Genomic DNA, 14,361 nt, shown 5'->3' with positions numbered 1-14,361 from the left:
AACATGTTCATCCTTCATGACCACAGTTCCCCATCTTCTAATGGCTCCTTCTAGCAGGATCATGCTCCATGTCACAAACTGGTTTCATCAACATGACAGTGAGTTCAGTGAACTTCAGTGAACCCCTACATTTTATCCTGCCACTGGATGAAGACACTGTAGGTCAGGACAGGAGTCTGTCGTTCAATCTGTGCAGTTCTTCTTCACTCCGATCAAGGTTTTCTTGAACTGGTCACATCTTCAAGGGTTCATGTTACAGTAAGCTAAAGTAAGCTCAAGTAAGCCTGCTCAGTACTGCAGATGACAGCTGAATGACCTCTGTCAATGAAAAGAGTGACTCCTTCAGCATGTGGACAAATATCAAAATAGTTGATTTTATTTATACTGTGTTAAAGTTATAAACACATCAGGCAGTGGTTGTACACGTCACCATACAGACATGGGAATCAATCAATCTTGTGGATCACCTCCCAAAGCTAATTACAGTACAGTGATAATCATTTCTTTAGCCATTTCTCAGCCTTCTTGTTGCAGAAACAAATAAAAACTATTAAACAATCATTGGTTTTTCAACAAACCTAAGCTGGCCAAACCATGGTTTGGATGTCATGTAATTACAACTTGCCCCGGATCATCAGGGCTTCAGGGCTTCATCAGTAAAATGTCAGAATCAGTGACATCTGAATCTCATTTGCAGCTTGGCAAACCTGTTAGAACTTCAAGTTCTAGATAGTTAAATAATTTCAAAACAGCCTTACCATTATCATTTCTTTCATCCTTCATATCAATCATTTCAACACATGTAGACACCAAGTCCATTCACCCAAACAGAGAGGTGTGCTGGAAATGCACAATTCCACGACCCTCTGAAGGCAAAAGGGAGCTGGAGAATTCATGTGGTATTTCCTTCAGCAAAGCGATTCTCTTCCACCGTAAAGGCCTCAGTATGCTTCAAACAGAGTGTGCGTCAGGTCGTCTAAAAACCCGTCGCAGCTGAATTGAAGGAGCTGCCTTTCTGCGACTTTCCTGGACACAGTGATTGGGCAGGTGTGTGGGTGTGTGAGAGTGGATGAGTTCGAGCTTCTTTTCTTCCATTCTTCGCACAACTTCCTCTTCTCTCGAAGAGAGTCCAGCAGCATGAATGACTTTGAGGAGCGACCGTCTGAAAGTGTGCGTTGTTATCCCCATTTATACAATTAATTGTGTCAAGACTACAAAGATGCTGCAGTTTTTTTTTGCCCGTCTTCAAATGTGCTCCTTGGGAACGTGTAGTAACACTTAAATAAGTCTGACCTACTTTATTTGAAGCATACCGAGGCCTTAATACCATGAGATCATCTCTCTGCTATGAGTTAGTGCTGTGCGCTGTCATCACACTGCTTCAAGGCCATGTTCATAACCTGATCTAACAACAGCAGTTCTGATAATTCAAGAAAAACTCCACCCTTTCACCTCCCACATTGTCACACATCTGCTACTTGTCCTGTACAAAACATTGCCAGGACTATTTTGTTATGAAGTGCATTCAGTTTGGATGTTCTTGCTTTCTGGCATCTTCACTTTCATCTGCTTCTACATACTATTTAAAAGCTTAAAAAGCTTAGTCTCCTGTGGAGATACGTTTCTCCCTACAGATCCGGTCTAGTGAAGCTACTGTAGGTCTAGCCCTGATTCAGGACAGTATCAGTCCTAGACTTATCTCCTGGAACTCAGACATCTCAGTCACTGATCAGCTTGTGAAACTTGCGGTGGGGTGATAATCATGGTAATAATTTAAGCAACCTGTAAGGTCTCTTCTATTTACAGTCAATACAAACCATAGTGCAGGATGTCTTCCTTGCACTCAGTGCTGCCACTGGCAGACAGAAGATATATTACAGCAATGTACAGAATAAAACTGTTGTCTTCTTTCTGCAGTTTTCAGCACTCCACTCAGTTTGTAGTGACTTCAGTAGAAGAGACTGATCCACCTGCCATCATCTGTCCACACCTTACAGGCTTCTTACTCTGGTGAATATGTCAACATTCTTCCCGTGACAGGTTTGATGAGCGGCTCAGTGACTGAAATGTGATAGTGTTTGGGAAGTTAGTGTCTCTGCTTCTCTGTATCATTGATGAAGAAGCCTTTCATCTTTAATGATAACCATCAGGGCCATGACTTTATATGACGACTATGCTCAGTGCTGGATGTGGCCTTTGTTTACCAACTAAAAGACACTGCAGTAGAAGCTTTTCATTTTCCTTTGCACACAACTCTGCTTCTGATTAGTTTTATAGACTTGAGCAGTAACACGATCTGAGGAGTTGGGTTGGTTTCAAAACCATTTTCAAAAACTTTGCTAAAAGTAAAAAAAAAAAAAAGAAAAGATGACCCAAGATTTTACTCTTTAGATTTTATCTCTGATATAGTCACTCTTGTTTGTGTGTGATCTCCAGTGTGTTATCACTGACACTGAAACATACTCTTCCTGCTACCAACCTCCATTTACAGCTGCTGCAAACAACAGGAATAAAAAAATACAAACAAAAATGGGTCCAGAAAGCAAGGCACGTCGCCAATAGCTGTTTTCAAACAGTGTTTAAGGGTGGAATTTTCCTTTCTTACAGGGTTGAACTCTATGTGAAGTCTGTACGGCCCTGAACTTGCTGATCCTGAATGAGCACCCTATTTTAGAAGCTTCACCACAAACAGGTCTGGGTCAACACTTGATCTCGCAGCTCCACTGATGTGCAGCCCCACCTGTGCTGCTTTAATTCCTTCACGAACCACTGCGTCTGCTGATATTCTTTGGTTTGAGAGGGTGTTCCTCTGAGTAAGGCTCTCTCCCCTCTTCAACCCCATTCACATTGTACTTTCTGGATCAGTCTCTCAGCTCCAGCTGATGTCATACTGCATCCATCCCTCTGGTGGGGCCAAGAACACCCTTCGGCCTCGATACAGGAAACTGACTACGCCCCTGTAACCTGTACGAGGAACTCCAGATTTCAAGTCGTCCATCACCCCCAGATTTCGAGCAAAGACTTTAAAACTGTCCCGGCTGGAGTACTGCACCCTGTATGGTCCAGGGCCTCTTAAGCTGCCCCCTTGTTGCAGTTCCTCAATTTTCACCAGTGGTGCGCTGTAAACCTCTTTGATAAACTTTTCATCATACTTCTCTTTTAGCAAATAAGACAAATTCTGTTTAGTAAAAGGCACAAATTGAGTGTTTAGCTTAATATAACGAAGGTACTGGTCAAAGAATTGACCTAAACTCACGCCTTTTCGGCCAAAAGTGATAGTCCGTGAGATTTCGGGTCGGATGCAGGAGCGGTCCCTGCGCTGCTCTGGTTGACGCATCCAGTCATCCCAGAAGGCCAAGGGCCATTTGGGTTCCAGTTCGTCCCACATCTCCTTCAGCAGCATCCAGCCAAGTCCGGGGAAGAAGTCTGTTCTGTAGAGGAGCTCGGCCTTGGACGAATCCACCAAGGCGTCTCTGCCGTTGTCATTCCAGGCAGAAACGCACCACAGGGTGGGGTCAGAGCGCAAGATCGGGTACAGAGCTCGGAAATACTCAAAGAAGTCTGGAGCCACCTAAATGAGAGGAGAGAGATGCACAGTGGTGAGATACTGCTGCTTCAGAGATACAGTCCAAATAGAAGAAGAAAAGCATTCTCAACAACTTCACCTCTTCATTGTCAGTTTGGGCTGATTGCCTTAAATTCATTCGTCTCTACTTACCACATAACCTTAAAGATTAACTGCACTTTATTTCAATAAGGGTCTTATTTTCATATTCATATTTTGGCCATTTCATTTCTACCAATGATCATACTAAGAAATTAATAGCTGAGATTGGAAACACAGGTTCCCAACTAAGGGGTTGGGCTCCTCCAAAAGGTCACAAGATAAATCTAATGAGGCATGACAGAATAAAAAACTTGTGCTAACAACATTGAAATGAGAAGTTCAGAGGGGAAATGGACGCTCTCTATCTTTAACCGGTTGAGGCCAAAGACACCGAGTAGGTTTCTCCCTGTTAAAAAGGGGTCATTCCTCCACACTGTTGCCAAGTGCTGCTCACTGTGGGAACTGTTGGGTTTCGCTCTATAATAAAGTAAAGTCCTGACCTTAGCCTGGAAAGTGCCGTGAGATAATGTATGTTATGATTTGGTGCTATACAAATCAAATTGAATTTAAACCATCAGTTTGGAGAAGGAAAAACTCCCCCCAACAACTCTTTTTTTAAACGCATGGAGTGTCTAAATGGAATAGGGGTTTAAGAGATTGTCCATGTCTCCCTGGTTCAAATCCAGCCAGGAACATTTGTTGCACATCACCCCCCCCCCCCCCCCCCCCCCCTCTCCCTCTCCCTGTATGTCCTCAAAAACATTACAAAAATGAAATTTGTGCATTTAAACAATGCACAAATTGTTTAAGCCGACTAGGCTGCACATAATAAGTCTGTATGATGGGCCCACTGGTGTTTAAATGAACTTTGATTCTGTCAACTTAAAGAGAGATTAGCCAAACAAACAGTGAGTTATCAGTAATAAAAAAGAGGAAACCAGTGGAGAACAGTTACATAAGCGAACCCAGATTTTCCTTGCTCACTGGCAAAATAATTGCTGATTTACAGGGCACAGTTTCTCCCTCAAGCTCCTGGTTCAAGTCAAAATTACTTTGAATTTCCTGTAACTTATTTCCTGCTGCTGAAGCACTTTTTACCAGCCGAATGTTCACTCTGATGTTTTTTTTATCCACCTCTGGCCTCTGAGAGAAGTTTACAGACTCACTGACAACCTCTTTGATCAGTGCCAGCACATATAATCCAATCATCAGTTTCAATCCCCAGAATTACAGCTGATTACAGATGATCATTATCTAATATCTGTTCTCTCTGCCATGTAGCAGTTATCATTTCTGCTGTGATCTAAAGCACACACACCACCCTCTGCAGTTAAAAGGATATATACAAGCCATGCAACAGTTCTGACTGGCATCCACTCTGGGCTTTGTGACAACACTCTAAAAAGGCTCCTGGGTAGAGTCAGTCACAGTCTGAATAAGCTGCTGCTGCTGCACATTTTGAGGAAACAGTCTTCAGTGAATACTTAAGACAAATGTGGAACCTATGCAACCAGCTCGTCATCATTAACCCACATTTCACTGTGAGCCACATGTAATTACACTTTGACCATGGAAAGGCTACACAACCTCCTCAATCCTGCCAGACAGAAGTGTTAGGTCTTTTCTTTGATATTTAGTGAGAAGATGGATATCAGTCTAATATGTGTGTATTAAACGTATTGAGTAACATGTTGTATCTCATTTGTTGAATCTTTACATAAAAACATTATTTTTTTGTTTATGGAGTTGCATGCTGGAACTATTTCCTGATGAACAACAGCATATCCATCCACTCTGTACTTCTGTGCAGTGTCTCCAGTTATAGTGTGAAATGGTAGATAGTCAGTAGGCACTGTTTTTGGTATTGGTACCAAACCTGGCAACAACACAGCGATGTCAAGATTCTGGAGAGCCGCACACTCACTCTGTGAAATAGTGAACTTTAGAGGTGTTGGCATATTTTTAACTTTAGCCTGAGCCAGGAAAGCCGTTTGCCCCTTCTTCTAGTTTTTATGCTAAATGAGTGCATTTCCTAGATGCACTCACTGTAGATCTATGCTACACAGCTAGCCATGGTACATCCAGACTCTCTATTATGCAGAGGACATGACAGCTCCAAGAAACAGAGAGGTCTTCAGCCGGATTTCCTTTGCAGTTTTGCGCAAAATAGAAGCAATTTTCTTGTTTTGAAAAGTTGACAAAACACGGTGAGGTTGGGTTTTCTCCTCTGGCGATATCATTCCAATTAAACATGGCAATGGATTTCGAGCATCTGATAAGTGTTGGGACGGTGATTTCTATTGCATCCGCTGTTGCTGTTGTAGTATTTAATCGAAGGCGATGTGGTGCATGTAAGTCAAAAGTCAAATCCCTTGTACCTGGCAGCGGCCACATATCAGGGATTTCTGGTACAGCATAGTCTGCAATGATTTTACAGAGCTCCTGTGGATCCAAAACTTCAGAATGACCCTCTCAACATTTGATGAGTTAGGCAAAGCAATAGCCCCCCCCCCCCAGCACCTGCAGGATCATGCCCCAATGTCATGTGACTACTCATGGCATGTCATGGGACTTAAATGTATACATTCTTTTTGCAGGTTAATGGAAAAGCAGCTTGAGAGGAGAGCGAAGAATCAGAAAAACCCTGATGAGCAATTCTATTGTGGACTGTTAAAACATTCTGACTTTTTTTAAAATGCTTTGCTAATAAGCTTGTCTAGACTGAGTTTGTGTCTGTGCATCAATATCACCACTAGAGTTGAGAATTGATGATTTTATTGATACCAATGCAGATATTGATTCTGCTTATCGGGTCTGATTCTTTATCGATTTCCTTCATGATTCGTGATCAATTTTGTGTGTGGACAGAATAACAATAATCAATCAATCCCAAAATAACAATGAATAACAATCATCTGCCCAGGATGTGATGAGGTGAGTGATGCTCATGTCCACTGCAGTCCTTGCCCCGTCTACTCTTGAACTCAAGACCCTTTTGTCTCACAAGTCGACACTTTGATTTATTCTTTCCAGCTGTAAGCAGCTTCTCCATTTTTCATGGGACAGTGGTGTCTGTCAACACTATTTGTAAATCAATTTAGTATATTCACATCTCTGATTACAGTCAGTGGAATGAAAAATATGACTGTTCAGAAACTGATCCTGATAGAAACTGATAGTTGTAGCCCTAATCCATTTCTCTGCCTTCTGACATGCTTAGCCATCTGCTTCTTTCTTACCGCTGTCCGTCCCTCGACTTGTCTACTTCTCTCTACACTTGAGGATGGCAGGCAGTGAAACTCCACTGAAGACACTGCATACTTATAACAACCACTGGACAAACCATACACACCAGTAGGAGTAGTCAGGTAGCAAGGTACAGTAGCTGAGAGTCTGTAGGTAAACCATGAGTCACTACATCTGCTTATTTGTAGATAAAGTGTAATGAAGAGTAGACATACTACTAAAGTTGAGTGTTTATAAAAAGAAATATACACGAGAAAAGGCATGAACCAACAAACCACAAGCACCTTATCAATTAAAATACCAAAGATGACAACAGAGTCTAAGTTTGTCAGAGCTATCGTTGGCAAGGCCAAAGAAAATGCAAACACTGGTTATTTAAGACACACTGAGCACATCCCAACACAGAAAACCAGTCAAACCAGAGTGACCTATCTGGGTATCCTGGTGGTCTCAGATAACATTTATAATGACGTCCTCCTCTCTCTCCTCTCCTATATGTGCGTTTGTAATAAAAAAACTATCGGATAAAAAGCAACATGGCACAAAATCAAGCTATCAGGGATGATAATGCCTACGGTGATGCATGGTTATGTAAGGACAATGAGGTAGAAGTCCAAGAGCACTCACCTCCAGGTCATCCTCCACTATGACTACGGTAGTGTGGGAGAAAGTGTTGAACACTTGGTTGAGAGCCCAGCGGTAATGTCTGGCAATTTTGTAGTAGCCCTGGAACTTCCTGTGCTCCGGCCGGACTCTGATGTCCGACAGGTCTGGCTGGCTTATGTGCGACACTTGATCTCCATATGAGGCAATCACACGAGCGGTCTCGGCATGGCCACAGTCCTGGCTGACGATGATTGGATATAGTTGTGGTGAAGGGCGGTACTGTATCAGTCTGTCGAGGCTTCGTTTTACTGTCACTCTGTCACAAGCAATAACAAGAATGGGAATGATGACATCTGGGCTGGCAACAGAAGTCACCAATTTATTCTTATCAACAATCTCTTCCTTTATTTCAATGGCCTGGTCCTGTTCTAACTTAGAGTGTGGAGCTACTGTATGAACTGGCTTCTGTGTTGTACGTTGTACTTCAGTTTGGGCCCTGTCATCCACACCGTCTTTGGCAGGAAGTGGAGGCTTCGATGTCTGGTGGACAACCTCTTCTTTGACTTTTTTTGTATCATCTGTTTCTCTTTTCCCAACATCTTTCTGCCGAACCCACACTGCCCTGTGACTTTCAATCTGCTTCAGTAGTTTCTTCTGAGTCTCAAGTTGAACTTCGACCTCCTCCGCCAGCCGGATCACCTCTCCGGCCAGGTTGACCTGGCCTCCTTTCCCTTTGCCCACGCCCCACTCCTCCTTTCCTCCTGGTTCGGCTCCACCACCTTCTCCGAGGCGGCCGATGGGAGGGCGACCCCAAAGATAAAGTAGAAGCAAAGCATTCCAGGCAACAAACAGGAAAGCACCGCATAGTATAAGAGAACCTTTCTTGCGAACCATGGCCCAATGACACTAGAAAAAGGGATGGGGTTGTGAAAAAGGCTGCAAGTACGGGACAAGTGATGGAACCAGAATGAGAATCCTACAGACTGAGGTGGCAATCTCAGATGGGCAGGAAGTTGATATCCAGTCACATTGTAATTACTTCAGATTTGAGATCATCCTGTTTTTTTGGCGAGGAGGTGTCAGGAGTACGACTGTCAATTTTAAAATGAATATGTGGATTCCATGAAATCCCAAGTAGACGGGGCAATGAGCTGAGACAGGACTCAAAGAAGTTCAGCAAAGGGAGGTTGCAAAAGTGCAGATGGAAGTTTAAAAAAAAAAAGGGGTGGGGGGGTGGGGTCACTTTGGGTTGAGGGAATGTGACTGCTTGTGTGTTATCCTTCAGCCATCATCCTGAAAACAGTAGGAAAACAAATAATCAGCAGAATGAATGCAGCTTATGTGAACTTTAAATAATGAAGCGGGAGCAGAGACTTTGGTATATTCACAAAGTCTTCAAACCCCTTCGCTTTTTTCACATTGTCATTATGCAGTTTTATGCTAAAATCATTTAAATCTATTTTTTATACTCATTCTCCATAACGACAAAGTGAAAACAGAATTTTAGACATGTTTGCAAATTTATTAAAAAGGAAAAACTGAAATATAACATTAACATAAGAATTCAGACCCTTTACTCAGGACTCAGTTGTCGCACCTTTGCAGTGATTACAGACTCGAGTCTTCTTGAGTATAACAAACTTTAAACAAATGGGTTTTGGGGGGGAAGTGATGGCTGAAGACTTTCTGAATGCTTGTGTTTAGTCAACATTTAACATTTGGCTTCTATTACTAACAAGGGCTCTTGTAGATGTTTATGTTAAAAAGAGAAACTTTCCTGCAGGGAGTACAAGAAACGTTACAACAGTGCAGACTGCCTTGTTAACTTGCAATCCATGCAGAAAAAGGAAAAGAAATTTAAAAAAATAAAAAAAATATGTACAAAAAGTCTAAATAATCTCCTTTTGTAACCACTTGTCTTCGACCTCGATGGAAAACATCAGGAGGTGAAGCAAAGATGTGAAGCAGAATTCATAAGGAAAAGAATCCAACTGCATTTTTTCTTTGAAATTTTTTTTAAACCAACTTTATCTATAACATGTATGATAAATAATCCTTCCCTAAATACAACCACAAAACAAATGGGATTAAAATGCTGAAATAAAATAACATGAAAGAACAAGTACAAAGAGTTGAGCCATTCAAATAATAGCTCAATAAAAAAGGAGCAGAGTAAAGGGCCAGAATGAATTATATTCAGACATAAATAGACTATAAAAAGTTTCTACTTTTTTATACGTTTGTTAAGTAGAAGTGAGTGGGTTTTGAAACAGACATTTATATTTTGTTGATGATTGATGATTATTGACTATCTTGAGCAGGACTGTGGTGCAATGAATTCTGTGTAAATTAAGACTTTTTTTTTTTCCAAAATAAAAAAAATATATAATTTCACAAATATATATAATTGTGAAACAGTCTGACTAACATTAGACAGTCTTCATGTTGCTCAGAGGTCAGAGGTAACACTACAGACCTATCTGAAATATATGTGTGAAACCAGCCCCAGTTCTTATCATGGCTGCTGCTCAGATACTTCAGGTCATTTCAATCAGTTTGGAACCGTCCTAAGAAAAAAAGACTTTTCGACCGCAGCGGGACCATCAACTGTTCAGAGAGCTGTTGGAGTGTGAACACCCCAGTGAGGTGGAATTCAGGTGATCCATGGCTCTGCACTAATATCTGAAGATGGATTATAACATTAGCTAGACTTGGTCAATCGTGGTTCAATAAGTGAACACGTCTAATTCACATTTTTCATCAGCTCAACAATTTTAATGTGCGTCCCCAGTGTAAGTGAAACTGTGAGGAAAACCTTGTGGTGGGTGTTTCATAAACAGCCACTCTGAAACAGGTTCATTCTACAAGAATGTAAACAATCAAGCTGCATCATAACCATCACGTCACAGGTGAGTGATCTTGACTGGACAAGATTATATCAACGCAATGAAAGGCTACTGTGACGGATCCCAACACAATGACTGGACACCTACAGACTCTGGCTTCATCACAAATCCCATAGCAGATATTTTATCCACATTCTCGTGTAGATTTAGCATCATCTGCACATCTTGACGACATCCGATTTGTCCATGGCAACTAGTGACACCTTCTGACTTGACTAGTTGTCGCAGGGATAGAAGGACTGCACTAAACACACAAAGACATTCAGAGCTGAATCGTTGTATTGGGGAAGATGCAGAAATCTCAGAGACTAGAGATCTTCAAGTCTGGCTAAACATCACTTTTTTGTATAATTTGGCTGAACAGATCCTTTAAATTAGCCCTCTATTTAGTGAGTTAGTCGATACCTGAAATTTTGCTGCGCAGTCAAAGTCCAACTTCCCATGAACAAACAGGATCCAGTACCAAAGTTGAAAAGCTTACACAGAACACTCCAGTCAAACAAAACTACAACTGAGCGTCAACAGAAAAGGTTTACTTTGTACTTCGTCATTGTAAACTGATGGAAGGATGAAGGAAGCTCCTCTACCGGAGCTCCTCTGAATTAGAAAAGCCTAAACCAATTAGTGCCGATAAATATAGGCCCACAATAATCTTGTAAGGATGGATGTTTGACTACAAGGAACAGATGCTCTGATTAGGACTGGCTCTCTGGCTGTGCTTCACCACTCTGGGACAAGACAAACTCTGCAGGGCATTAACATATCAGACCTGGTTGTCTTGCTGTCACCATCACCTTAGAAACTTTATAGTGCAGAAGGTTGTCAGTAAGACGATCAAAAAATAAGTCAAAATTCACATACAGTATATTGACAACTGGCCTTAAACTCAGGTCTTCACACACATTTTTCAAAATAAAGTGTAGTTTTCACTGGGGCTGCAAATAACGATTATTCGCATTATTAAGACGGTTTTTTTTTCTCTCTCAATCATTTAGTCTATGAAACACCAGAAAATTGTGAATATGTCAATCAAAAGTTCTCAGAGCCTCAAGCGGCAACTTCAGATTGTTTACATTTCCTATCAACCAAACACAACCCAAAGATATTCAGGTTAAAACAACAAATCCTCATATCAACGCAACAATTTTAGCTTGACTGACTAATCAGTTAACTAATTATTTCAGCTCTAGTTTTTACAAATCCCATCAATGTTCCAACTTTTTCTTGTTTAATCTGTGACATGTAACTTGTAACAGTTTTATGTAATAAAAAGATAAAATAATCAGATATCTTTTAAGACTTATCAGCCAACACACAACTATAAGGGTCTTTTTTTTTTTTTTTTAAATCACCATCTCCAGGCTATTGAATGGAGATTTATTTTTTCCAAGAATGCAACTAACCCCTATTCTGACTATTTATAGATCGTTGATTATGTTTTTAATCAACAATTAATCAATTAGTCTATAAAATCCCAGAAAATATTAATATATCAAAACACTCACATGAGGCAAAGGAAAGCAACAAATCTTTACATTTGCGAAGCTGGAACTAGTTTTTGTTTGGAAAATGACTAGGGCAATTTATTGGCTGATTAATGGTCTGTTAATATATATATCAATAACTGATCGATCGACAAACCACCTGCTTTGCTTCAAAAACAAAACAATCTCATAAAATGCATCTGCATGAGAAATGTAAGAGGTGTTCTTCACAGAAGAAATGTATTCAAGGATGTTTCTACATGATATATGCTCAGTTGCCAGTTTATTAGGTACACCTAGCTTGAACCAGTGCAGTCTAATACCTGGATCCTTCAGTAAATCTGCCCTTAATTAAGATTTTAAGTGTTAATTTTCTGTGATATAATGCAACTGGAGCACAAACCACAACCATACTGTTGAATCAATACAAATCTAACAATTTCAACAAAAACCTAACATTACAACATTCACGTAGGTCGGATTTATATCAGGACTGTTGTATTGGGCTGCATTGGTTTTACCTCTGGTAACTGAATGCATATTTTACTAATGTTTTGAAAAAGTTAATGGACTCAGAAATGAAAACAAGGTACTGTTTTTACCTTGAAAACACAAAAGACTACATGCAGACACACAGTAACAATGGATCAACTAATGTAGACAAGTAAAAACATGAGGGAAGGGAAAAGAGACACAGTCAGAATACTTCAAGTCCTTAGGGAAGTGTCGGGGACAGAAGAAACCAGACGTCTAAAGAGATTATACGCCTATCAAGAAGCTAAGGGATATAAAGGGTAAAACTAACCGTACCTGAACTCGGATCAGCTTACAAACCTGCCATGCCTCCCCTTCAACGCTGTAGTAAGTTAAGCCTTGCAGACAAGAGGAGCTGACTGTGGACAAGGAGAGATGGTGGGCAGAGGGAGGGAACTGTTGCTCCTCTCACAAACTGTACCAGCTGAAACTCTATTCTTCTTTAACCCCCTCCTTCCTCCGTCAGACAACGTGGAGCTGACTGGTAGGATCATTCAGAGGAGCCTGCGGCACGGACCCACAGAGGCACTGTACCATCCGGCTAACACTCCGCAGGACTACACTGTGGACATGCAGTGAGGACTGAGAGGCGATGCCTCTGAGTTTGCTAGCACTAAATACAATTTACTTTCAACTGATGCAAGTGTCCACACTGCGAACAGCAGGTGTCTAGTCTGTCGAGATGAAGCTCAGCTGTTACGCTTCACATACTTCTTTGAAGGTGTCAAGCTAGCTGACATCAAACTATCGGCTAGCTAAGTTAAAACACAGGACACGATGGGTGTAAGATGCAGCCGGTGCCTGATTATCTCTACAATCATCTCCGAGCATCAGAGAGAATGTTTTAAGAGCAAGCTAGCTGTTAGCTAGCTGGCTGGCTAACACCGAGCAGCAGCAGTGAAGGTTTTCTCCATTCATGCGCCGTCCTGAGCGGAGACATGGATGTAGCAGCTGAAGCCAGTCTCACTCACCTCTCACATGCCAGTCTGAACGAGTCGGTGCGGCTTGCATCTCGAAAGGACACGAGACTCGCACCAGGCTGCAGCGCTGACCGGGTAGCTGGCTAGCTAGCTAACGTTAGCTAGTGGTGCCACCCTTACATTTCCCTCGGTGTCACATTCACTGCACATCTCTGTTTGGGTATACAGCGTCTCCACCAATGCCTGCACCTCCACCTTTGGTTCACGTTATTCTCCCAGTTCGGCTATTTTATCCGACATCAGTAGCCTGCTAGCATTAGCAGGCTGCGGTGTGTGCTCCGCTACAAATGTTACACCGCCACCGGCATGTGTATCCACGGTGACGCTTTGCAGTGAGAAGTCCCGTCCTCTGCCCTGGTTCAGTTTCTCATACTCCAGCTGTGTCCACCACAGGCTGCCTCCTCTGATGACGGCATTTTTCAATTGACTACACAAAACTGCACTTCCGGATTATTGACCCGTGTAACACCCGACCTGAGCCGGAGTCCTATCCCTAACAATTTCACTTTTCGTTCTATAAAACTGCTTGCTGTCACATAATAATAATAACTAGAAAATTCCAGGGAAATTTAGAGTGCCACGGGGGCTACTGCCGGGATGAGTACATGATTTATTTCCAGTGTTCAAAAGTCACCCTGATCATACTCTGGTTTTGAGAAATGTCTTGATATAAAAGACTCTGATATAAAACAATGTCACATCCCTCCATCATGTATTATGTGGGAAATATCTCATATTCTGAGATTCAAGAGGCAACATGTCTTCAAACTGGCATTTAAAGGGTTAAAATCCTGAAAACTAATAAACATTTGGTAGGTTTGAGCAGAACTGAAGTGGTTTAAGAGATGTATGCAACAAAAAAGCAGAAAAAATTATTGATATGTGATGATTTTATAGCATTTTCTTTGTGTGTCCTTTTTTGGACGCGAGGAACCCCAGAGGGTACAAAATGTGTTACCAGTGTATAATAGACCTGTAACAGTAACTGACATTAGATT

The 14,361-nt window shown here is 41.5% G+C and overlaps 1 protein-coding gene across 2 annotated transcripts; it reads right to left on the bottom strand.

Annotated features, from left to right (window-relative positions):
* Positions 1 to 348: 348 nt before the first annotated feature.
* mgat1b (alpha-1,3-mannosyl-glycoprotein 2-beta-N-acetylglucosaminyltransferase b) lies at positions 349 to 14,077 on the bottom strand. Of its 2 annotated transcripts, none has more exons than XM_087170588.1 (3): positions 13,355 to 14,077; positions 7,481 to 8,752; positions 349 to 3,571 (listed from the first exon to the last, which is right to left on the bottom strand). In XM_087170588.1, exons 2-3 carry the CDS (start codon positions 8,351 to 8,353, stop codon positions 2,870 to 2,872), a joined length of 1,575 nt encoding a protein of 524 aa, XP_087026714.1. In that variant the 5' UTR covers positions 8,354 to 8,752; positions 13,355 to 14,077; the 3' UTR covers positions 349 to 2,869. The 2 variants fall into 2 exon arrangements, with proteins under 2 accessions (XP_087026714.1, XP_023250627.1); XM_023394859.2 differs by lacking the exon at positions 13,355 to 14,077 and adding an exon at positions 12,660 to 13,289.
* Positions 14,078 to 14,361: the final 284 nt, after the last annotated feature.

The sequence above is a fragment of the Seriola lalandi genome, unplaced genomic scaffold (genome assembly GCF_002814215.2).
Source record: "Seriola lalandi dorsalis isolate HSWRI2012SDOR001 ecotype SW California unplaced genomic scaffold, Sedor1 jcf7180002054954, whole genome shotgun sequence".
Classification (NCBI taxonomy): domain Eukaryota; kingdom Metazoa; phylum Chordata; class Actinopteri; order Carangiformes; family Carangidae; genus Seriola; species Seriola lalandi.
This window is presented reverse-complemented; position numbering and strand designations above follow the sequence as displayed.